Below are 25,850 nucleotides of genomic sequence, written 5' to 3'. Positions count from 1 at the left end.
TAAAATCAGCTTACCACCTGATCCCCAACATAGCAGCTAGCTGGCTTACCTTAGATTTTACCTGAATATATATCACCTTTTGTTTTGTTTTTTCTTTTTTGCCCTTTTGTATAAATGTTTTAAATATTTTGTTTTATTAAACCTTCATGTGAACCTTCACTCAGTAGTCAAACCACTGCAATGCCATCATATGCAAACGATAATTTCCTTCTTATGGCTGCCTCCACTGATTTGTTCTGTCTCTAATGAAGTTATTTACATGTAACACATTCAGATATTTCTATTTGTGTGTTTACTTCCTCTGCAGAGTCTATTGTGACTACAGTAGAGCCCTACACCAAGAAAGAGCTGTCCAAACATGATTTACTACACATCATTTACCACTTCCGCCTGGAATCAAACCTATGGGGATTTCCGCTACAAAGAGATCCTCTGCTCTACTTTTACCCTGACGTTCCCAAAGACCCAATCCTTGAAAAACACAAATCCCCAGGTATCATTTCTCACTTTTCTTTGCATATGATCATTTTTAGCAGCTAAACAAACTGTGATTAATTGACCTCATTAGTAAAGTTAATGTTCCCCTTTGAAATGACACTGAAATTATCCAGCTTACTGCAAGTCACTATCACTTTCTGTACAGAATCACCTTCAGAGGATGGATATCTCCGCAGAGCCCATCCTTTTAAAGCAGAGTAAGACAGTAATAACAAAAATGCTTTCAATAACAAATATTTAAATGACTGTATTTTCTTGTGCTGCACAGATAACAATGACCCTTGAAATACAGTATATATAACTTTATATTTTTCCCTTTTTCTTTTTGTATCTCTATAGCGATCCTATAGCATTTGGGTATGATGACCTTGAAGAAAATGTGGGTTTGATCATTTTTTTTGTATCCCTTTTAAGCAGCAGTTTTTGATATTTTGGGATGTGTTGTGTTTTTTTATCATGTTAATATTGTGTGGTTACTTTGTAACCTTGATTCTCTGAGTGAGAGTCTATTGCTCCATTATATATTACATATGTTTGGGAAATGATCCCTTCCCCAGGTCATGGCACATGGATACTTCTTTAAGATACTCTGGCTAGCCCAGCCACACCCCACACTGTACCTATAAAATAGCTGTGCAGACGTAAAATCGGTGATGGTTTGATTGAAACTTGTCCCTGAGCGGCCTGAAGCTGGAGAGAGTCTCACTCAGAGAACCAAGGCTACAAAGTAACCACACATTCTTAAACATATCGAAACTATCTCTCTACTCTGTTATATATTCCATATGTACAGGGTAACTCTTTAAGACACTCTACGAGGAAATGGTGCAACCCAAACCCTACAGTGTTATATTTCTAGATAAATCGTTTTTAAATATATACACACCCTGGCCCGGTTAAGGCCCCTCCAGAAACAAAGGCTGAGCTAGAGGGTGGAAGGCAACAGTCTGCCAGGTGCAAGACTGGCCTCAGCGGATTCCGCAAGGTGCAAGGACCACAACGGATAGCAGCTTTCCTGCATAGCCAGAGTCCCCAGAAGCTGCCTACAACTGACGGGACAGGTGACTAAGGTAGAAGGACACAATGGCTGCCGAATTGGCTTGACAGGCCAGGGTAGACATGGCCCTGTGTTAGAGGGCCGAGTTAGAGGGTGTGACCAATCAAAGCTTGATCCACCAGGCCATACATGTCAGAAAGTCTCGTGCAGAGAGCAGGGCTGCTTGTGCAAAGCAGCCAGGGAGTCAAACTGCTGAATGCCCTGCCCAGCATGTTAAAAAAATGTTTTGGCCCGAATCAGTCCCTGTGGAACTAGGAATGGGTTGTTCCACAGGACAGGTTGAACCCCTCAGAGGAGATGATGTACGTCCTCCTCCTGTTAGCTGGCCTCCACTGGCTCCTGCCTGGCGGCGGGGGCTGCAGAAGGATAAGCCTGGCCTCGCAGCAAATGGGGGAGTGGATCCCAGGCAAGGGCCTGGACACTCCGCCATTGCCTGTAAAGCATAGTCTTTGCCCATCTTTGCTCTGGGCATGTCAGGAAGTGGAGAGCCGTCACGCTAAGGGGCAAAAAAAATGAACATGTGCATCTCTGGCAAAACAAAACCATGCAAGACTGGGGCCTGGTCACAATAGCATGTTGGTAACCCAAACACAGCACACATTTTGTGCCCATCCTTTAGAGGCATAGAGGTGCTGCAACCCACACATTTGTGACACAGCTGGGTCCTGCTGGCTGCATAAACCTGCAAGACCATGAACATTACGCCAGATTGGAAGCCAGCACAAACTCAGCTTTGGGCTGCTTGAGGACAAGTTTCAATCAAACTGTTTCGATCACTGGTTTCATGTCTGCACAGCTGTTTTATACGTAAACTGTTGGGCGTGGCCAGGCTATCCGGAGTGTCTTAAAGAAGTACCCACATACCATAACCAATGGGGGGTGTCATTTCCCTTACATATGGAATATGTAATAGAGTGCAGAGATGCTCTCGATGTGATAGAAAGCAGCATGATTTTTATTTTACTCTTTTGCTATTGAGAACTGAAGTGTTTCTTTAATTTTTTTGATAGAAGAAACTGCCCCCTCACAGGCAAAGAGAAAGATCTTTTTTCTTGATGGGGAATAATGGCAAAAATGATCATTATTTCATCAGAAGAGATTTGATCTAAAAGATTCAGGCTTTAATAATTATGCCCCTGTATGTTTTACAGTGTTTTTGGAGTCCATCTTTATTGATATACACTACCAGTCAAAAGTTTGGATACACCTTCTCAATGAATGTTTCTTCTTTATTTCTATGACTGTTTACATTGTATATTTTCACTGAAGGCATAAAAACTGCTGTGGCACGGTGGTTAGCACCGTTGCCTCACAGCAAGAATGTCCTGAGTTCAGTTCCACCATCGGGCTGGGGTCTTTCAGTGTGGAGTTTGCATGTTCTCCCCGAGTCCTCTGGCTTTCTCCCACTTTTCTCCCACATCCACTTAGTGGGGATAGGTTAATTGGAAACTCTAAATTAAATGGAAACTCATAGGTGTGAATGTGAGTGCGAATGGTCTGTGTATATGTGTTAACCCTGGACAGGTCGCCAGTCTGCCTCTTGGCCTAAGACAGCTGGGATAGGCTTCAGGGTGACCCTGAAAAAGGATAAGTGGAAGCAAATGGATGGATGGCATCAAAACTATGAACGAGCACATTTGGAATCATGTAGTTAAAAAATGGAAAATAAATCAACATGTTTAATATTTTAGGTTCATCAAAAAAGCCACCCTCTGCTTTGATTACTGCTTTGCATACTCTTGGCATTCTCTCATTGAGCTTCATGAGCTAGTCACCTGAAATGGTTTTCCAACAGTCTTGAAGGAGTTCCCAGAGATGCTGAGCACTTGTTGGCCCTTTTGCCTTCACTGTGCGGTCCATCTCATTCCAAACCATCTCGATTGGGTTTAGGTTAGATGACTGTGGAGGCCAGGCCATCTGGCTCAGCGCTCCATCACTCTCCTTCTTGGTCAAATAGCCCTTACACAGCATGAAGGTATGTTTGGGGTCATGAGTTAGTCACCTGAAATGGTTTTCCAACAGTCTTGAAGGAGTTCTGATAGAGCCCACTATCAGAATCCTTGAAGCACAGGCTGAGGGGTCAGTGTGGCAACAATTTTCCACACCAGCCTATTAATCATCCAAAGACCCAGACAGACTTTAAATTCATTTAAAAGCCTGATGCTTAGCCTTGTCCACCCTAGCTGCAAACTCAAAAAACAGTCTTATTCATTATCATCTATCGTCCACCTGGGACTTACAGAGTTTCTGTCTGATTTCTCAGACTTTTTATCTGATTTAGTGCTCAGCTCAGATAAAATAATTATTGTGGGTGATTTTAACAGTCATGTAGATGCTAAAAATGACAGCCTCAACACAGCATTTAATCTCTTATTAGACTCAATTGGCTTCTCTCCAAATATAAAAGAACCCACCCACCACTTTAATCACACTCTAGATCTTGTTTAAACATGTGGCATAGAAACTGAACATTTAACAGTGTTTCCTGAAAACCCTCTGCTGTCTGATCATTTCCTGATAACATTTACATTTACAATAATAGATTACTCAGCAGTGGGGAGTAGATTTCATCACAGTAGATGTCTTTCTGAAAGTGCTGTAATTAAGTTTAAGAATATAATCCACCCACTGCGCCAATGCCCTGTACCAACATAGAGCAGAGCAGCTACCTGAATGGTACTCCAACAGAGGTCGATTATCTTGTTAATAATTTTGCCTCCTCACTGCGTATGACTCTGGATACTGTAGCTCTGGTGAAAACTAAGGCCTCAAATCAGAAGTACCTGACTCCGTGGTATAATTCTCAAACACGTAGCCTAAAGCAGATGACTCGTAAGCTGGAGAGGAAATGGCATGTCACAAATTTAAAGATCATCATTTAGCCTGGAGAAATAGTTTGTTGCTTTATAAAAAAGCCCCCTGTACATAATTACTTCCTCCCAACCATCAACGTGTCTTTTAGACCCCATTCCTACAAAACTTCGCAAAGAAGTCCTGCCATTAATTTATGCTTCGATCTTAAATATGATCAACCTATCTCTACTAATTGGATATGTACCACAAGCCTTCAAGCTGGTAGTAAAACCTTTACTTAAAAAGCATCTCTAGACCCAGCTGTCTTAGCTAATTATATATCTCCAACCTTCATTTCATTTCAAAAATCCTTGAAAGAGTAGTTGTCAAACAGCTAACAGATCATCTGCAGAGGAATGGCTTATTTGAAGAGTTTCAGTCAGGTTTCAGAGCTCATCACAGCACAGAAACAGCTTTAGTGAAGGTTACAAATGATCTTCTCATGGCCTCTGGCAGTGGACTCATCTCTGTGCTAGTCCTAGACCTCAGTGCAGCGTTCGATACTGTCGACCATAAAATCCTATTAGAGCGATTAGAGCACGCTGTAGGTATTTCAGGTACTGCGCTGCAGTGGTTTGCAGTATCTATCTAATAGACTCCAATTTGTTCATGTAAATGGAGTCACACACTGAGGTTAATTATGGTGTTCCACAGGGTTCAGTGCTAGGACCATTTCTGTTTACTTTATACATGCTTCACTTAGTCAGTATCATCAGAAGACATAGCATACATTTGCACTGCTATGCAGATGACACCCAGCTCTATCTATGAAGCCAGGTAACACACACCAATTAGTTAAACTGCAGGAATGTCTTAAAGACATAAAGACCTGGATGGCCTCTAATTTTCTGCTTCTAAATTCAGATAAATCTGAGGTTACTGTATTTGGCCCTAAAAATCCGAGAAATATGGTATCTAACCAGATTCTTACTCTACATGGCATTACCTTGGCCTCCAGTAACACTGCGAGGAACCTTTGGAGTCATTTTTGACCAGGATATGTCCTTCAAACATGTTTTGACTTATTTCACTTTTTGTTTACTAAATAATTCCACGTGTTCATTCACAGTTTTGATGCCTTCAGTGGGAATCTACAATGTAAATAGTCATGAAAATAAAGAAAAATCATTAATTGAAAATGTGTGTCCAGACTTTTGATTGGTGGTGTATCTACATATGATCTTAAAACCAGGGTAATGAGTTGAAAGATGTTAGAATGCTTAATAGAGCAGGCTTATTCTTTGTTGGTGTGTCATTTTGGATTAAACCAAATGCTTCTGATATATTGTTAATCTCACCAACTGAGTAACAGATTCAAATCTCTGCTGCCGCTAATTTAAACTTAGTCTGTTTGTTTCATTGAAGGTTGATAAAGCTGTCTCCAGGTCTGGATACTTTGGTGACCTCCTTGTACCTTCTGGTGGGAGTAACTAAGAACAGTTTTTGGGAACAGGAACTAATGCAGACAGCTCAGGGAGAAGAAACGAAACCAGGGATACAGAGCTAGCTATCTTTTCCAGCTGCCAAAAACCCCCACAAACCCCTGCTTCCATCCATCTTCCTCACCAACGTCAGAGGAGCTCAATGTAACTGAATCCTTCACTCAAAAATCCCTGATACCTCAGTGCAGTTTCCAGGCTGGTCCCTACACTGCCACAGCGCAACAAAGACTCCAGTAAGAAAAGGGGTGCTGTGCTATGTGCCTTTGTGCTCCAGGATTGGTACCATGACAGTAGAATTATAGACAGTCTCTGCTCACTGGACTTAGAGGCCTTGTGCATTCAGTGCACAACCTGTCTGATCAGAAATCGTAACTCTGCCTTCTGGCTGAGGGACAGTTCCCTGTACAGCACTGCCAGAGCCAACCTGAGGAGGAGCATCAAACAAGCCAAGGAGGCCTACTACAAAAAACGCCACCATGTGTGGACAGGCATTAAAGCCCTCACCAACTACACTGACCAGAGCCCCCTCAACCACTGACAGCAGCCTCAAACTCACAACAATGTGAGCCATGGTCTGAGAAACCCTCATCACTTGGGCCATATTATACTCAAACCAAGACCTTTTGCACTGCTTCTAAGCACTTAACAACTTGTTCTTTAATATGTGCCTTTCTCTTATTTTTGTATGTATTCCTCTTATTTGCTATTTATTTCCTCTGTCTGCCATTTATATTTAATTATGTTATGTGTTTGATGCTATTACAAACAAGAAGTTTAGCTACATGGTGTACTTGTACATTATTCTAATTGTGCTCTGGATAACAACAGAGGCAGTGGCGGTTCTAGCCTGTTTGGCGCCCCAGGCGAACACTCCCTCTGGTTTTCTATTTTTTTCTAAACTGAGCACCTGATGGCTTTGAACCTTTCTTGTCCATCTTCCATTGGTTTTAATTTTGCACTCCAGTATGAACACAAATCCCCCAACTCGAGGATCACCACAACATAACCTAATAGACCTACACCTTAGTTCACAGATTCACTTTGTCTAAGGTGTATTTCTGGGATTTCACACAACCCAGGGTTCAAATCATGAATACATAATGGGCTTGGATTTACAACATTATGAATGAAATGTGCTCTATTTGGAAGAAGCAGGCCCCCCTCCCCTTTCGAGGGGTTGTGTGTGAGACTTTAAATCATCAAATTGTAAATTATAAATTTTAAATTGTTATTGATCCCTTTACCCCTGGTCCTAAGGTGTATATTTATTTTCTTACTCTTCTTGTATTTATTGTTTGTTTACTTGCACTGCTGTAACTGGAGCGAGCCACGTCGTCTCGTCTCTCTATATACTGGACTGTATGTAGCGGAGATGACAATAAAGTTTACTTTGACTTCAGCAGCGAGCAGGCGCACCGAGGGCTCTCGCGCTCACTTTTCGTGTATAGAAAAACATCGGTGCAAATTATAATTCTGTATCATAATGTCTGGTGTTTTCATGTTTGTTGTTTTGTTTTATTTTGCGAGTTGGTTATTAGATGCTGCTCCAGCCAGCCAGAGAATCCCCCGCCGCCCCGCCCTCTCCTCTCTGCGCCGCAAGCAGCAGGCGCACCTCGCAAACGGAGGGCGCCCTTACTCCCAGCTAATGGGCGATAGAAACCCAATCGGTGTTTACGACATTCCCGATATGCGCTGGCATGATGTCGGGGCAGCATGAGTACGAGTAATTTTTTTTTTTTTGCCGATGCCCGTGATGCCGCCCCCCACCATGACGCTGCCCCGGGCAACCGCCCGTGTCGCCCGTATCAAAAACCGCTACTGAGCAGAGGAGCCACAACAAGGCCTGAGAGAAAGACAGATTAGAGCAGGGGTCGGCAACCCTAGGCACGCGTGCCACAGTTGGCACGCGAAGGGTTAACTGATGGCACGACCATAGCTGGACTGGCCATGATTTTTTTTTTTTTTGTAACGGTATAAACAATGAAAGGTGGTGGATTGGCCAGATGTTGGCCGGTGTGTAAAAATAACTCAATTGTTTGGTGGTGGCCATGGCGGAGTTTCCACAGATTCAGTAACATTAGCAAGTGGTGGAGGCCAGCAGGTGGTTGAGGGAGAAGGGAGGCAGGAGGAGGAGAGACCCGAAGCGGCCGCCACGTCTGAGTGTCAGGTGAACTGAACTTCAGGTAAGAAGTTATGACCTGCAGTCTATCTGGGTCAGATATAAACCAAGTTTAGGTGGAGTTTATTTTCGGTATGCTGACATTTTCGTACTGCATACTAGCTAGCATGACGGAGTTTCTATACAGCTGGGTGGGTGCTATGATGTTACTGATAGTGAACTTTATTTTATTCATAAGGTTAGTTAGTAGAGTTGCCAATCGTTCCGTAAAAAAAAGGAATCGTCCTGCATTCAGAGAAATTATTACGAGTTTCATATTGAGCTGAGAAGGGACACAGTTTGGCCCGGACTTCAGCTAGGATGGAAAAAGACACAAAGCTGGAGTTATTCTGTCGTTACGCAGCTGTTTCTTCTTCTCTCATTCTCCCCCCTCTCTCTCCTGTTGCTACTTTAATCATGAAACTGATCAATGATCAGCTGATCGGCTTTTCTCTCTTGTTTATTTATCGCCCACTTTGCGCTAGAAAGAGGAAACCGCCGGATGTCGCGCTAAACAACAGCAGCACGTTTAAGCTTGATCAGCTGTTGTTAGAATTTATTTAATATTAATTTCTAGTATCAGCTGATGTTTGCTGGAGCCACAGCTGTAAAAGCTGCTGGTCTTGATATTGGTTTGGATATGTGGTGAGAGGGAAACATGAAGATGAAACCAGGAGATGTCCTTACTGAATCATCAGAGCTGAACAGGTGATGGAGAAACAGGTTTACCTTTTAGGTGACATGAGTGAATTGAAGGGAAGTTATGAACTGTTTCTGAGAGACAAATAACACCAGGATCCTTTTCTATGTAGCTGACAGCTGGTTACTGTGCAGGGGCGGGTCTAGCAAAGTTTTGCCAGGGGGCCAGGTAGGGCATTAACAGGGAAAGGGGGGCACAAAGAAATACTGTCTTATTCTCATTTAAAATGTCTGGCTGTTATTAAATACTTATCTGAAGCTTACAACCAAAGTTTTTATCTGATGTAAAATGTATAGAAATCATAGATATACCAACAAGACAGTGTACATCACTGTCACAACAGTGTTTGTTTTCATTCATTGCTTTATGGCTTTAATACCTGGTGGGCCAGTCTTTAGTCAAAATGCTGGCTGAGTTAATGCCAGCTAATGCAACATCGAAGCAGCTGGAATCCACAGCTGTGCGTGTTCATGGAGCTTGCATTTTCACCTGCTGGACATCACTACCTGTCTCTGTATTAACAAACATGCCATATTGGCTGAGGTTATTTTTCTTATCATTGTTGTGAGGAGACCATAAATAGCATTTGTATTTTCTGTTGTACAGTCCATTTGCTGTTAGGGAGTTCTTGTTATGGACAAAAAGTGTCTTTTTTTGTTTCAAAAATAGCTGATAACTATTCACTGATAGCTGCCAACATCTGCAAACAAATATAATTCTATAAAGTGGTTCTATATATTGTGTAACTGTTCATATAGAGCGTTATTAAATTTATTGCTAATGCAATCATATGGCACTCTGACTTCTGAGGAAATTTTAAATGGCACTCGCCATCAGAAAGGTTGCCTACCCCTGGATTAGAGTGACAGAGAAAGTAAAGTTTTGCCTAACAAAGCAGCAAGCATCACAGTAGAGTGTGTTTTCACTAACCTTGTGGCAGCAAAATATTAATCAGGAATTTTATTCTTTTACTGTTTTTGCTCATTCGCTGACTTTTAAAAAGAAATTATGCCAGGGCAGCCATCACATTTTTAAGTGATGTCACAGTTCTACTTCTGTCACCCAAGCCTTTCCATCTAATGGGACTTTCTAGTTTGTCTTTCCCGACAGTGAATGTAGCTTGAATATTGTTGTAATATATATATTTTTTTTTAATTCACATCTGATATACATGGTTTTGATTTAATATTGCTGCTAAAATCACATACTTTATGCTTCATGCTTCAATTCCTTATTTTTTGTTTGCTTTCTTGTTAATTTTATGATATTTGGTACACAATTCTACTATGTTGATAATTGACAAGGATTAACTTGTGAGGTTGTATTGGGAGGGGGGGGGGGGGGGGGGCACAAAACAGGACTCATCTTGTCCCTTATATTGAGACAGGTTTGATGAGGACCACTACCAGCAGACTTCTTTACATCAGGTTGAGCTTGGTGTGTGATTTCAGGTGATCAGGAGCCATTTAAAGCAAAAACAAGCACTAGATCAGGAAGTGGTATAAAAAGAATATTTAATTCAACTGTGAGGGAATGATCAATGAAGATTTGTTCAGCAACAGAGCCTGTGAGTGCTGGACTAAACATAGACTTTTGTAGCAGTTTGTTTTGGCCACACTGAACAGGCTGCTACAAAATGGCCTTTTTAGCCACAATAAAGACAGTCCAGCAGCGAAACGCTTCCCCCAGGTCTGCAGAGCCAGCTGGACCCAATCTAGCTGCATACATCTGACTCTGTTGGATTGGAAAGCCACCACTTTTCTCCAACTCACCCATGAATGCTTCTGGTGTTAGTAGCACCACCTCCGGAGGCAGGGTTCTGTTGAGCAGGTGGATTGAGGAAGGAAACTGTAGCACGAGTGTTCATCATACTTTTCACCTCTGCTACGTGTTTAGTTATGGGACTTAACTTTCATGTGATCTGCTGAAGTATTAGTTCACGGTTTTTTAGCTGCTTCTCCTGTACAGTGAGAGAAGGGCTCACTGGATCCAAGCGCGCCGAGTCCATTTTAGTGGGATCGTTCTGTCAGGGTGACCTAAAAAAAACTGGACAGACACAGGCTTCCAATGATCAACAGTGAATTTAAAGAACAATTCAGAAAGGTCAAAAACAGTAGTCACTGTCCCAGTCTCCCCAAGGCTTTTCTTCTCCACATCCACATAAATCTAGATCAGGCAAAAGACTCCACACAGGAGTCAGCTCACCACTATGTGACAGGAAATACTCCAAACATTCTTGGGCACAAAAATCATTTTTCGCAAACAGGTAATCACCACAGTTACAGGATTCACAGCTCGTGGCCATAAGTCAGGGCAGGGACACAGATCAGCCAGTAAATTGAGAGCTTCGCTTTTACACTCAGCTCTCTCTTCACCACAACAGACTGGTATCACTGCAGCTGCAACACTAATCTGTCTGTCGATCTCCTGCTCTCTTCTCCCGTCACTCGTGAACAAGAACCACGAAATACTTAAACTCTTCCACTTGGGGCAGAAACCTGACCTGGAGTAGGCACCCCACCCTTTTACAGCTGAGGACTATGGCCTCAGATTTGGAGGTGCAGATTCTCATTCCCACCGCTTCACACTCAGCTCCGAACTGTTCTAGTGCAAGCTGGAGGCCATCACCCAATGAAGCCAACAGAACCATATCATCCACAAAAAGCAGAGATGAGATTCTGAGACCAGTGAAAGCCTTCTGCCACTTGGCTACGCCTAGAAATCCTGTCAGTAAAAATTGTGAACAGAATTGGGGACAAAGGGCAGCCCTGGCGGAGCCCATCACCCACCAGGAACGAGTCCGACCTATTGCTGGCTATGGGGACCAAGCTCTTGCAATGATTGTATAAGAATTGAATAGCAATGGCCCAGAGACCCGTATGGATATTTGATCAAGAAACACTTGAAAGATACTTTTTTAAAAATATCTGCCCTGATTAAATTGTATTAAAGTTTAAAATTAGCATTTTTAAGGGCAGCACTGCTGCAACTCCCGAGGAACCACTAGGTTGCCAGCTGTCTGTTATATCTCATCTTGCTAATTCAAGTCTTTGGTTTGTATCACTGTTAGTGCAAGACAAGAAGTTTTGTCCTTGAGTTTTAGTAAGTAAACTGGCACTAATTAGGAAATATGTTGCTACCACTGGATGATAACATGACACCTTATCGGCCCCAAAACAAGATGAAGCTAAACTCTTTAAAGTGTAAGTCTATCTTTGAAAGCCTGTACATTTCTAAGTGCCTTATTTAACAGTTTTACTTAGACACGCTGCAAGTCTACTTCAAATTTATTGTTTTCAACAGGCTAAATGTTAAATAAGCTGTTCTTGAACCAAATTAAAAACAAACAAAAAAAATTTCATCCCAATAGATCAGTTCTGCTTTAAAGGGCTACAGGAAAATAAAACTCACACTTGTTTCTGGGTCTTTGTCCATTTCCATTATGTGGGTTTCATTGAGTGGGGATGGAGGTGGCGTGGCTTCACTGTACAAATAGCAAAAAAAAGGCACAAATTTAAGGACAAGCTTTTATTCCTACACAGCAAGATTATTTTAATTAACTAAAATTAACTACTAAAACTATATGTGAAATGAAGTACAAATAAAAACTAGACTCTTTACATAAAAAAAAACAGATTCAGTGTTGTGAACTAAAATAAAATGAAAACATGGAGAAAATGTACTCAGTTTTAGTATTTGTAATCTCACAGTACTGTAAACCACATTTCTAGGATGTAGCTTGTACTAGTTTAGTATTTTATTAGTTTGTGAGCTGTGTGTAAATTATGGTGTAAATTACGCGATGTGTAGTTACGGGTGTGCTTGATTTACATTCCTGCCTCTGTGCTCATTTGCGAGGTCACCAGCAGGTTCTCAGAGATTGTACTCCAGAATGTATTTTTCAGTGGAAAAACTTGCAATAGAAACAGTTTGTATTTATTTCAGACTTTTTAAAGATGGAAATTCATTTCAGAGCGTGTAAGACGGACAGAAGATCATGTGATTTATTGCATTTTGTGGTTTATTTTGTCAGCATTGTTACATTTGTGCATTTAATTGGGCGGACTATAATATCAATATAATGTTTACAGTGACAACCTGATCTGGCTTTGTGCAGTAATTCTCAGACATTATTTTCAGATGTTTTTCTTTCCACATGTGGAATATAGTCAGTGTTTTTAACCTGTGAAATTTAATTTGCAAATATATAAACATGAACAACACGTACGATAATTAGAATCAAAACTACATACTTAAATTTAATGTCCATGTGAGTGTTTTCATGGTGTCAGTTGGAGTTCATGTATTTCATGGAAAAATGCCAAATAAAAAGCTGGAATAGAAACCTCTACATGATTGTATTTAACACTGTGTGGTTTAGGAGGTGGAGTGGGTTGTCTACTAATCTGAAGGTTTGATTCCTGGCTCCTCCAGTCTGAATCTCATAGTGTCTTTGAGTGAGATGCCAAACTCTGAATTTTCATTGATTCAGCTATCAAAGTGTTCCAAGGCACAGAGCAGTGATTCCCAAACGTCCAGTTCCAATTTGTTCATGTATACGGGGAGTCTTCTTTACACAGAGGAGTTACACAGGTTTCTGTACTGGGACCAATGCTTTTTACATGACACTTCATACGTTTTCATTGCTATGCAGAAGACACCAAGCTTTATCTATGAGATTAGATGACACAAATTCAATAAACGAAAAGCATTTTTATAGACAAAGGCCTGGATGAGCTCTGAATTCTGAAACACTAAGATTATTGTACTCAACCCTAAAAAATCTCAGAAACAGGGTGTCTAACCACATATTTACTCTGGATGTCATCACCTTAGCCTCCAACAAAACTGTGAAGAACCAGGATACATCCTTCAACATAAACATTAACCAAATATTGGATGCTTTAAAATTACTTGAAATACACTAAGCATTAAATATTTTCAAATCATTTTTGATATGATTTATTTTTGTTGAATTTGATTCTTGTCTTGTGACCTCTGTAAACAGGATTCTGGTGAGTTTATAATCTTAATCTGTATCTTAGAATCTTAGTTAATAACTTAAAAGAGTGTGTATTATTTAATGACTTGTGACTGACAAGTTGTCAGTGTCTTCAGTTTGCTAGTCAGGATTAGACAAACATCTGATGCAAATTTTGTCTCTTTGCATCCCTATTTGAAAGTAAACTCAGGAATTATTAAAGTTTTCAAAGCAAGACCAAGAGGCCACGTGGGTTTTCTCGGCCCTGGAATTCATCCATCCATCAGTTGACGTAACCACTTATTCAATTCAGTGTCAGAGGAGGGCCGTGATGCCAGAGCAGCCACAGAGCAGCAGTCGGGGTGCACAGTCATCCAGTCACTTATTTTATTAAAACTAAATATAAAGCAAATATACAGCACAGTAAGAAAAACAGAATGCGAATACAAACGTCGAATTAAAATCTCATACACATTGATTGTTGCCATTTTTACAGTACAGCTTTTCTTTTCCAGCAAAGTGCAGCGTGTGATCAGCAATCCAGCAGATTTTAGCTGAAACTAAACTGATCGACAAAGAGGTTTTCAGGGGATGATGTCTGAAACGAAGCTAAAGTTGGGGAGATGTCCAGCTGAGATCCCCAGGGCATGGCTGGAGCAGGCGAGTCGACAATGAAAGAGAGGAGTTCACTCAAGCCAGCCTGCAGTGAAACACAGAAGGTTTAGTTTAAGTTAGCTGCAGCAGGAAAGGGTTAGGGTTTAAACCTGGAGATACTCAGAAGGTGATGCATGTTATGCATTCGATGTGTTGTGATTTACTCGCAACAGAGAGAGAACATTTAGGCTACGTTCACACTGCAGGCGAAAGCGCATCAAATCCGACTTTTCTGACCCTATGCGACCCATATCCGATCATGGTATGACAGTTTGAACAGCACAAATACAATATTTTCAAATCTGATCTGGGTCACTTTCGTATGTGGTATTGAATCCGATACATATCTGATATTTTAGAAAGCAACTGCTGTTTGAATGGTCATGTCGCATTAAATCCGTCTTTTACGTCACTGACACAAGACAGACACCAATTATCAGCGCCCGAGAAGACATCGCGAACGCTTCCTGGACATCCAGTGTAGATGTTAGTGAAACTGTTGGGAAAACAACGTTGGAGAAACGTGAACATTTTCTTTGTACTGTATAATCTGCAGATTCTGACAGAAATCTGCAACTATCCTTTGAAGCACCGCTCCTCTCTAAAACAGCAATAAGGATAATTATTAGGCCATATGTAAATAACAAAATAACTTTATAACTTAAAGCAAAATTGGGAAACGTAAAGTCCGAAACAAGTCTTTATATTAAGGCCATCAGTCAAACAGTACTGTTCGGTCTGGGTCTAAACAGAGCGCATTGTGTGACGTCTTCTTTTGCACATGCGGGCAGCTTTGAGGGCCGTGAACGGTTCACACTAGAGCGCGTTTGCTGTCACATTTTATTTGTAGTGTGAACAACCAAACAAAAAAAATCGGATTTGATAAAAAAATCAGAATTGAGCATTAAGACCTGCAGTGTGAACGTAGCCTTAGTCTCCTTTAAACATATTTTGTTCTTACGGTCTTATGTGCAAACAAAAGAAATGGCTGTTTAAACACGGCACAAAACGGGCTCATTAAAGACAACCTGTAAGTTTTGAAATTATCACTGGTGGTACAGATACAGTGTTGGTGAAGGGAAAATTACTGTGTGATCATTGGGATCTTCTGTTGATTTGGTGCAAATTTTTTATGTTTTAAGTTGTCTTTCCATATTAAGATTCAACTTCTGTGCTTCCGTTTTAGTGAGTAAACTGGCACTAACTAGGAAATATGTTGATGCCAATGGACGATAACAAGGCACCGAAAACACTCTTTAAAGTTTGAATCCATTTTGTTAAATGCAGCCTGTGCACTTCTGTCGTACGTCACTTTTAGTACTCATGTTTTCAACAGGCTACAGCTAAATGGTAAATAAGCTGTTCTTGAACCAGATCTTTACAAAAAAAATTAAATAAAATTATCCCAACAAATTAAGTCTACTTTAAAGGGCTGCGGGAAAATAAACCTAAAAAGAAATAATAAACCTACACTTGTTTCCGGGTCATTGTCCAATTCCATCATGTGGGTCTCATTGGGTGGAGAAGGAGGTGGCGTAGGATCACTGTACAAAAACAGACAAACAAAAAAATGATTATAATAATGAATTAAAATTAAATTCAGGCACACTGCAGAAGCGTTTTTGTTACTGTTACTTACTTTGATATAAAAGAAGGTATTCTGCGGTGATATCCATCCCCTGAAGGTTCTGATGTTTCTGTGTGGACAGATAGGATTGGGCTCATTACACAGAAAGTAAACTGGATCATCTCAACATTATTTGAAATGGTAAACACTTTATGACAGAGTTTATCTTTATCTTATGACAGAGTACAAGACAAAATTTATATTCACTGTTTTCTACAGGATTTTTATTAATTTATTTATTTTGTAGTAATTTTCATGGAGAAAGTGATGTGAGAGGTGATACCGGGGGATTTGTAGCGTCCGAAGGCGGTGTCTTTGGGGATGTCGGGGTAAAGATAGACCAGGGGATTTCTGCTTCGCTGGGATGCCAGACTGTAGCGGTAAATGATGTCTGGCAGAGGTAACACCAACAGCTCTTTCTTGGTGTACGGCTGGACCGCATGCACATGAGGCTCTACAGGGGGAGAAAACACATATCAATACAAAGCAGGACAAACCACTGCAGTCAGCAAACACACAATTTAAGGTAAATATACTTTATAGTGAATACATAATTGTAACTATTCTATTTCTTCCAGCAGAGTTATTTAAATTGTCCTCAGTGGGCTCAGTGAAGACAGACTCAGAAACATACCACCGTTGGAGTGGTCGACCCAGCTGAAGGTGACGGCGCCGTCTTTGCTGCTCTCACTGAACCGGATCAGAAAAGTACCGGCCTGTTTTTCCTGCAGCAGGAGGCGTGTCCTCTCCCTGCTCACGAACCCCATGACGGATCTGAAAGTCGCACACAGGAAACACCACACCCTTCCACATTAGCACATCATCCTTATATGACTGTAATACAACTTTAAGAAATGCTGCTAATCTAAGTTTGGATGTCAGCGTGAAGTCGTACCCGTCACGCCAAAGATCCACCAAGTGTTTCTTGATCAAATCGAGGATGCCATCAATCCAGATCCAGGCATTTTCGTTCTGCCCCACAGGAAAACAAAGAGTGAAGCCCCTGTGTGCTCGCTGTCAGACTCAAGGAAACTACAAGAACTTATCTTAAGACCCACCTTGGAGAAGCTGCTCCAGAACACCATGCCATCAGGATCATCTGCAACAGCACCAACTGTTACATTTTTAAAAAAAAATTTACCACAAAGTGTTTTATATTATTTAGAAATTTTAATATTAGATAGTGCAATGATTACACATGTACTATACTATTTGTTTTTTGTTTTTTTCACCTGTGCACATATTTTGTATTCTTCATGTGCACATTCAAATGTTTGCACGTCAGGGCTAAGTTACTTTGTATTTTGTGCTAAGCCAACTATGTACTCTGCTTTTTACTGTATGGCACAAGCTAACAATGTATTTTCCATGCTAATCTAAGCTAATTGTATCATTTCAGTAAAAATAATAGTGATTTCCAAAATGCGAAATACTATTTTTGTACTGATTTTATATAAAAATATATATTTTTTAACATGCAAGTAAATATTTTTTTTATTTGATCCTTAGCGATATTGTTTTCAATAACAAAAAATACACAGAAACTTCAGGCTTTTAAGACTACACACAATATGCAAAAAATATATCTTTATATACACAGCTTAATAAGTAAAATGAGCTCTAAAATTAACTCCCATCAACAACGCAAATGAAATATGTCTTTTTAAAAAGTAATTGAAAAAATTGGCTTAGATTTTATTTACTTACCCATAATTTTGTCTCTTAGCATGAACAGCTGCGTTTCATCGAGCCCTCGTTTGCCAACGGTCAAAAACTGCCAGCTCAGCACCTGTGACAGCTGCTCCCAGGTGAGAGGAGGAGGATTCAGGAACAGCGACAGGTCCTAAAGGGAAAAGTCACAGAACCACAATGAAGTTTCCTGACTTGTCTTAACAGATGTTACTAGTGTTTGTCAGCTGTGACAAAATTTTACCCAAGGTTCACTGGTGGACAGCATGTTCCACCACATGATGGAGGCCCAGGCATTGGGGACTTGATTCGTGCTGGAGATGACGACCACGGGCAAGGAGCTGGCCTGGACCAACAGCAGAGGAGGAAACCAGTCAATAAAAGAACAAACCCTCCACCACAGCAAACATTTTTAAAGATCAGGACTAGAGAACGCCATCAAAGCTGAAGTTCATGCTGCTTACCTCGATGTTGCACGTTTGTCCTGCGTACTGAAACTCTGTCACAAACTTGATGATGTGCAGCTCTTCAGTGACTACCAGATGGTTCTAAGGGAAAAGAAAAAGTAACATGAGTAAGGCAGCAGCTCACGTCTCTAGCACTCAATTCATAAACAAAAACATGGCCTGAGAGCTATGTGGAACCAATAAAGCTTTAAAATACACTTCAGTTTGATGCTTTGTTTACCTTCTTCCCATCCGTCATCTCACCTGTATTTACCTCCGTTTACCCTCAAGATTTTCCATCAAGATTTATAAGACTACATACTACTGAAACGTGTACAGTATAGTAATGCTCATAAATGCTCATGTGAAAAAAGACAATTTAAAATAAACTTCTCTTACCGCAGATGAGCTTTTGCTTCTTGATTTTCTTTCCTTGAGCGACTGAAAAAATATAATTTTTGATAAGAAACTACAAGCTGTACTGTATAAAAGAACATATGAATGTATAATAGTTAAACATAAAGCTTTGTTAACTTTGAGGATTTTCATACCATGTGCCCAAATTCTGCCATCAAGCCTCCATCTGTGTCCTCGTCCAACACCTTACAGTCGTCTCTGTTGAAATCAAAGAGACGGAACCTGCGACAAGTACAAAAAGCATCAGTACTCATTTATTACAGAAATATAAACTTTCATAAATGTATATTTCAGATTTTAGTCTACCTACCCTTTCACTGTCTTGGCTTCTACAACATCCCTTATTTTGGTGGGGAGAAAAAAGACAAGAAAAGGTTTAAAATTTAAAAAGGTCTTTTTAAAATAAAAGTTCAAAAAATAAATATTTCCATCTGAACTCTATGCCACTCTTTCAGACCAGCTTTTCTTTCACTTACTTGTCAAATACAGGTTTGACTCTGAACCTGCATTTGAATTCAGGGATGTTTGCCAGGAACCTGAAAAGAGAAAAGACATTTCTTTATGTTTTTTAGTTTAGCACTGGTTATTTTGGCCCAGTAAACACGTAAAAAGGTCTAAGTAAGTAAGCCTATAAACTGCTTTCAGTCAAAATGCCTCATGTCAAAACCTAGCTGCTAACTCCTGTGCTTGTTAAGAAACAGTTTGTCTGTATGAATAATTAGCAGGTAAAAGGAAAATATACCTAATGAGGTCCATCTGAGACCTCAGAGAGAAAACTGGAGTCAAAATAAGATGAACGTCAGTTTAATAAAGAAATGTTTTCGTTTTGGGGATGAGACCTGACCCTAAACTGTGTAAAGGCCACAGAAAATTGTGGGCAATATAAAGTTTTCACTGATTTTCACATTTGACCTGGTTTTCCCCAACATTAAACTGCTAACAAACAGACAGACAAATAAAAGGAACTGATTACATACTCCCATTACATTGAAGCGCTGAGTGACATGAAGTCCCAGCTGACATTTGGGTTTCTCAGACATACACGTGTATAAAGTCAGTGCATGCTTACCTCACTGTGATACTGAACTGCACCCCGGTCTTCAGTATCAGAGGACGCTGTGGAAATTTCTGCATGGCGGGCTGTTTCTCCACCACCAGAGCGCTGCAATGCCAGACCACAACAGAACGTGTCACTATTCATACTGTTGGTGCATCAGTGTGTGTGTGTCTATACATGTAAAAAAGAGTGACTCACTTTGTGACTAGTTTTATTAACAAGGACCGCCCAAATTTCTCCATTTCTGGGATTGAGGTAGGGAGGCAGAAGGCAGGGTCAGTGCTGCTGTATTTGCTGTTCTGGTCTTGAAGTTTCTTCAGCTGTTCGCAGACTCCTAGCAGCACTTCGGCGACAGTCGAAAACCTGCACACAGAATAAAACAGGCACAAGTGCTAAGTGTAAAAAGTCACAGAGGAAAAACAGATTCTCTTAGACATGCAAAGGTGAGCAGAACAAATAAGCTCTAACCACTTGTCCAGGTGGTCCAGACTGGTGTCAACTTGACTTCCAATGCAGGCCAACTGCTGCCTGCGCTTCCACTCCGGCAGCTCCACATCAGTGAGAGTCGCCATGACTTTTTCTGTCTGCTTTAAAATGTTAACCAACTGATGCAGCACAGTCTGCAAGACAAAAAAAGAAAAGATTCATATGTGCGCATAACAGATGGAAGAGGTTTCACCATCTGACCAGTGCAGACATGATCTCTCACAGGCTGCAATAAAATCTGAACACAGCAAAATAACAGTTAAGGAAAGGTTACCCACCGTAACCCAAGGTTCTATGAGTATAACTCTGAGAGCTGTCATCTATGTTGCTGTTGGCTGTATCAGCTTATATGACTTATTTGCATTTCAATGGAAATGTCTGAAAGGGGAAGATTGCTACGCAAAGTGGACTTAGTCCTACTGCCTATAGGTTGCTGGTTTGTTCAACCAATCAGTGCAAGGCATTTCCAGTTATGTTTTTGCTCAAAAATATTTCCCCAGAAAAACAATGTTGCATTTAGTCATGATTTGGCAAGATTCCAACATCAGCATGACGCTGTGACAACATTGCTCCGTGGTCACAATGCAGCAGTAACGTTACAGTACAGTGTAAATGCGATGTCACATTTATGCTGTAAAAACATTTACAATTATGATTTTGTAATGTTACTGCGACCTAGTTTTACATTTCATGCTAGGATTAGGTAATTATGTATATATGCATTATGTAATTTGAAACATGAAGTAGAACAGACCAATAGCAGATAATAGATGTTTCTACTAAACTGCCCCAACCAGTTTGTTTCTAGGTTTCTGTGAAAACAACCATGAAAGAAATCTATGACATGAACATTTTCTATGAAGCTTTCATAATAATTGCACAAAATATCAAAATACTTTATGAATGTGGTTTATCCATTTAGACTAGTTTAACACCACTAATGGCAACATTTGATCAAACATGTATTTACCATACCTCCTTTCTTTGTGTTATGAAGACTGCATGTTTCTGACATTCCTGATCAACAATATATTGGGACTGGGCCAGATCAGTGTGCTCCTCCACTGGAAAAGGAAGACAAGACACGTGTCTAAAACAACTGAGTGACAAACCAGACCTGCCAGGTTTTAATCCTGCCAAGCAACTCCTGGGCTGACAAATGGGACTAAACTGCAGGCCCTCTAGTGGCCACTTGAGGTTGACTCTGACAGTGAGTCAGAGTCCCCATAGACTCCCATATTAAAATGCCCAAATTTACACCACAACATCACCTTGTTTTCAGCCTGCTACAAAAAACAGTTTTAATCTTTGCAGATACTTCACTCCTTCCCTACTTTGAGGGGCGTGGCCAGTTTGATTGACAGGTGACAGGTAGCTGTCAGATGTCTGCTGGGCTTCCACTCAGCTAACTGGAGTCACTGCATTGTTTGTGCCTTTTTAAGGATGGGCAAGGGCTGTGTTGAGTTACGGCCTCAGTTTTGATTAGTGAAATTTCTAGGATTTTATTACTAATCACACTGCTAAAATTAATGCTTTAATGTCGTCCACACTTCAAAAACCAGTAGGTAATGGCATGGCGACTATGTCCATCTTTTATATACAGTATGTGGTCGTGCTATCATACCTTTATTTTGCCAGGCCATCAGAATATAGTCCAGTTTTTCATTCAGACCCTCCAGTGTCTTGATTTCCTTCTTGGTCTCCTACATTAGAGTAAAAGTGCATTGGTTTAGAAAGAGGAAAACGTTTATCTTTCTTGGAAGGCTGAAAATAAAATCCCAGTAATCTTACCAAAGTTTGTCGCTTCAGTTCATTGACTTTGTCGTCCAACTCTCTCCAGCTTTGTTGCATGCCTGGATTGTTGCAACTCTGACAAAAACAAGAAGGTTCTGTCACATGTTTGCAATTATTATCAAATATTTATTTATAATTATAATTTATATTTACTCTTCCTTTCCTCTGGTTGTGATCACAGTATCGCTCTAACGTGTTGCCATATTTGCTTTGCTATGACTCACAATGCTACGTTTTCTGTTAGCATGAGCAATTTTTACAGTTCCACCTACTCACTGGTCCGGGAAAATGTATTTCTGCCGTTAATTGTAACTCTCTCTATAAGCAACCCAGGCACATGTTTACAGTTAGTGTGCATCAAAGTTATGATTCTACTAAATCTTTTCATCTACTTTTTATCTACTTTTGGTTAACTGCAGTGACCTTGGGACAGACCTATCTGTGTAAATATGACTTAGGAATGAAAACAGGCTCTTTATTAGAACAGCATTTAACTGACCTGCGGCTCAGAGACCGAAGCCAGAATTTGCTTTTCCTCCTTCAGGCATTCAGACAGAAGTAGGGCCAATTTCAGCGGCTCACCCTGGAAATGCTCCTAAGGAGCAGAAAGAACCACACAAATCATTACTGGAAGTGTATCTTCAAATAATTTAAATTGTTCTGCACAGAGCATCATCTGTCCTACCAGCAGGTAGTCCTTCATCCTGGAAAAATCTGGCCCCTGGAGAATATTGTTCTCCTGAACAGAACGATACCACTGCTCTTCTAGAAACACCAGGAGAGCCTGAAAACAGGTTCTGGCTCTGTGCTTGTCCACAGCTGCCGAATCCCTAATGCAGAGAAACAGAAGATTTAACTGCAGGACTGCATCTGTTTGCATGTGCTGAAAAACAATTTACTATTTCACAATCTTCCTTACATCATATACTGTACAACTTACTATATTAAGTTAAAGCTCTTTAATCTTAGACCATAACTATTTTCCCTGCTCCTGCATCCAGCCCCGACTTACCAGTCCTGGTTCTCGATCCAGGTGCTCAGATAGTGGCGAATCTCTTTGGGAAATCTTCTCTCGTACAGCTGGCAGACCCGGCTCTGGAGTGCCGAGTCCAGCTTCAGAAGGGCCTGCCACTGAGCCATCTGCAGTCACAAAGACACAAACCTCTTTTTACGAGTTCAGGGACTCTGATTGTTCCACAGATGTGATAGAAGTCTTTACCGTTATTTGCCTCCATTTTATTAACAGAAATATATCTTACGCTAGAGTAATTTAAGATAAAGTTTTATATAGATTAAAAATCTGTTTTTAAGTGTGGCCTGGCCAAGAGGGCAGCCATGACTATAACCATATATAATCATACAAATATGACTGACGCTCACTGAAAATGTGTACCTCTGATCGTCAGCTCACATGCTGTAACAAGTGAATAACAAGTGCAGTTTCAAAAGTGATCACACTGACAGTTTTCTTAGTCCTTAAAAGCTGACTTAAACTTCCATGCAGTTATATTTATCTTATATATCAGCCAAAGGGAATGTCTGTGGACACAGAGAACGTGGAAATCTCAAAATAATTCGAATAAACACAGCACCTAAGTGAGGTGTGAGTAATTATGAGCTGATTAGCTTTATGTGTTTATGTAATGCAAAGCGCGTGTGGTGGCGTATTGATGTCGCCAGCTATCGGTAAATAATATAACTGAGCTGACTGGAAAGTTTTACCCCGCTCTTTAATATAATCGGAGGGGATTTCCAAGAAATGCAACAACACCGCAGCAACTTCACGAACCGAAGATTTTCATTTATTTACATTTGCCTTTTTAACAGCTTTTATCAGACAATTACCTACTTTTAAAAATCAGGATCGCGAACATTTTGGAGGAAAAGTGGGCCATAAGCTGCGCACAAGGCTGCCCGCAATAGAACTAAAGTTGTTTCTTTGCGCAGAAATCATGACTTACCTTGGTGGATGGCTCTTTGTCGGACAGGTGAAAGCAGGACAAAAATCACAAGCGACCTCCAGCCTTCTGATCTGGCTGTTAATTCTTGCCTTAAGAACGAGGACGCGAGCTTCCGTTGCACACGCCCACTCACACTCACCACGTGATTCTCCAGAAATCGTCCTGCTGGGTGCGTAAAGCTGGAGGCCACACAGCTCGACATCCGGCAACTCACAAAGTAAAGAAAAATAACAATAGCCAGATGTTGAATCCCTGAAAACAGCTGTTTTCTGTGCAGGTTTCAGCTCAGTTTGGTGGGCTGCTGCATCTCAGCGCTCATGAACCCGTTTTTATCCGTTTTTCTTTCTGCACATTTCTATTGCACTGTTGTGTCTGCACTGTCTTATGTCTTTGTTTTGGATTTTTGCACCTTCTTTTCCCCACACTGAGCCAACCCAGCTGATTTTTAGGGTTCCCCCACCTGCTAAATCCCTGTAATCTCTTCCCTACAACCTTTTTCCTATTTAGAAACAAAGTTACCCTCTACAATATGGGTCTCACACTGGCAGCCCGGGTGCCACTATATTGACGTGAAGAAATATAATGCAGTTTGGCTCTTGAAGTTACTTTTTTTGTTAGGGAAGATTTGGTTTGTTGTTGAGTGCAATGCTAAAATAAGTTACTTAAAAAGCAACAAATGAGTTAATATGAAGGCAATATGAGCAGAGAGTACAAACATGTTGAGGGATTGGCTGTTAATTCAGTGAGAGAATTATTTGTAAGGAAAACTATTTTCACTACCAGTCAAAAAATATGTCTGCATTTCTATTGAGTTAAATACAAAAGAAATTACAGCAGAAGTGCTGCCAGATGTCTGGCCAGAAAGAGAGTACCAATGTGTTTATTTGGAAGTTCAATGAAAGGCTTAGAGGGGGGGAAAGAAATTCGTTCACATTAGCAGTTTCGTCTTGTTGTACAAATTAAAATTAAAATTTGAAAAAACAAACAAAACACTACATTTTTGGAAATATTTGTGGGTGTTTTCTCATTTGTTTGTACTACTTGAACACTAAAAATGGTCCTCACATGAGATGACAGTGTCAGCAGTAGCCCACAGCTCATTTAAGTTTGAGACCCCTGCTCTACAATGTAGGCAACAAAAAACAGAGCTATGTTTTATTATCCTTCTTTTTTCTGCTCATGTTCTATTTAACTGATTTAAGCTGAACACATTTATTAGAATTAAAATTTATACTGAAATAAAGTTTATACTCCTATGTTATTTTATTATTAATACAGCACAAGATTCAGTTACCTTTGTACAAAAACAGCTGGTAGAAAAGTCCTCCAAAGAGCTACTTTTACGTTCTTACTTTGAGTACATATCAAAGACAGTACTTTTTTACTTTTACTTGACTAAAGAAGTTGAATCAGTACTTGGATTATGTTTTAAACACTAGCATCTGTACTTCTACTCAAGTACAGAATGTCTTACTTTTGGCACCTGCGTTACTAATCAGAAGCTCCAGGGTTTGATCCCTCGGTCCTTCAGTCTACATGCAGAAGCATCCCTGGACAAGTACAGGCACCGAATCCCTATCCATTCACTGAAAAATGCTGTAGCTCCACCTACACCCCCGCTTCCATGTTACTTTTCTTTAAACCAGAAGTGGCCATATTTGGATGAGAGGATGGGGAGCTGAGCTTTCAGCTCACAAGTTTCCTCCATTAATTACACAGGTGTAACTCACAGAGACAGAGTCCAGAGGTCAAATTCTGGGACTCGAAGGAGCGGAAATGAGGCCGAAAAGACATTTAACACCTGCCTGTGTCTGAACACACCTGTCAGTCAAAGCACCAAGATTTACTTTTTATTTTGGCATTTTTGATCCTCTGTAATACAGAGTTGTACTTTTTAAGTCAACATATTCTTAAAAAAAATGTTCAGCCATGCTGTTGCATAATAACCTGACTGTGGTCAGAGGTTCACACATACAGTAAATCATCTGATTAGGAGTAATGGGGATTAATGAATAACATGGTATAAATAA

General features: G+C 40.5%; 1 protein-coding gene and 1 long non-coding RNA gene across 3 annotated transcripts; one reads left to right on the top strand and one right to left on the bottom strand.

The window, feature by feature from the left end:
• The first annotated feature begins 314 nt into the window (after positions 1-314).
• Positions 315-7,307, top strand: LOC135933864 (uncharacterized). The gene is made up of 4 exons (XR_010573965.1): positions 315-493; positions 644-695; positions 838-877; positions 5,774-7,307. It is a non-coding gene; the product is annotated as an uncharacterized LOC135933864 (long non-coding RNA).
• A 6,763-nt stretch (positions 7,308-14,070) lies between these two features.
• Positions 14,071-23,927, bottom strand: LOC134646201 (signal transducer and activator of transcription 1-alpha/beta-like). Of its 2 annotated transcripts, none has more exons than XM_063499980.1 (24): positions 23,821-23,927; positions 22,872-22,999; positions 22,545-22,689; positions 22,359-22,454; positions 21,857-21,934; positions 21,690-21,768; positions 21,041-21,129; positions 20,048-20,199; positions 19,778-19,942; positions 19,592-19,684; positions 18,999-19,058; positions 18,833-18,862; positions 18,657-18,744; positions 18,505-18,546; positions 18,124-18,207; positions 17,904-18,005; positions 17,678-17,813; positions 17,029-17,084; positions 16,866-16,942; positions 16,605-16,744; positions 16,254-16,424; positions 15,983-16,040; positions 15,815-15,887; positions 14,071-14,389 (listed from the first exon to the last, which is right to left on the bottom strand). In XM_063499980.1, the coding sequence occupies exons 2-24, from the start codon at positions 22,997-22,999 to the stop codon at positions 14,240-14,242; spliced, it is 2,292 nt and encodes a 763-aa protein (XP_063356050.1). In that variant the 5' UTR covers positions 23,821-23,927; the 3' UTR covers positions 14,071-14,239. The 2 variants fall into 2 exon arrangements, with proteins under 2 accessions (XP_063356050.1, XP_063356051.1); XM_063499981.1 differs by having other exon boundaries at positions 17,029-17,069.
• Positions 23,928-25,850: the final 1,923 nt, after the last annotated feature.

This window comes from Pelmatolapia mariae, linkage group LG16_19, assembly GCF_036321145.2.
Source record: "Pelmatolapia mariae isolate MD_Pm_ZW linkage group LG16_19, Pm_UMD_F_2, whole genome shotgun sequence".
Taxonomy (NCBI): domain Eukaryota; kingdom Metazoa; phylum Chordata; class Actinopteri; order Cichliformes; family Cichlidae; genus Pelmatolapia; species Pelmatolapia mariae.
The sequence above is the reverse complement of the archived record's forward strand: the minus strand, read 5'-3'. Positions and strand labels throughout refer to the sequence as shown.

Excerpts from the sequence above, each read along its gene's own strand:
- LOC134646201 (XM_063499980.1), bottom strand. The coding sequence starts at position 22,999 with ATGGCTCAGTGGCAGGCCCTTCTGAAGCTGGACTCGGCACTCCAGAGC. Across the intron at positions 19,685-19,777 it reads TTAATAAAACTAGTCACAAA|CGCTCTGGTGGTGGAGAAAC; the intron begins GTGAGTCACTCT and ends CTGGCATTGCAG. Across the intron at positions 14,390-15,814 it reads ACAATGACCCGGAAACAAGT|GCTGGCTTGAGTGAACTCCT; the intron begins GTAGGTTTATTA and ends GTTTCACTGCAG.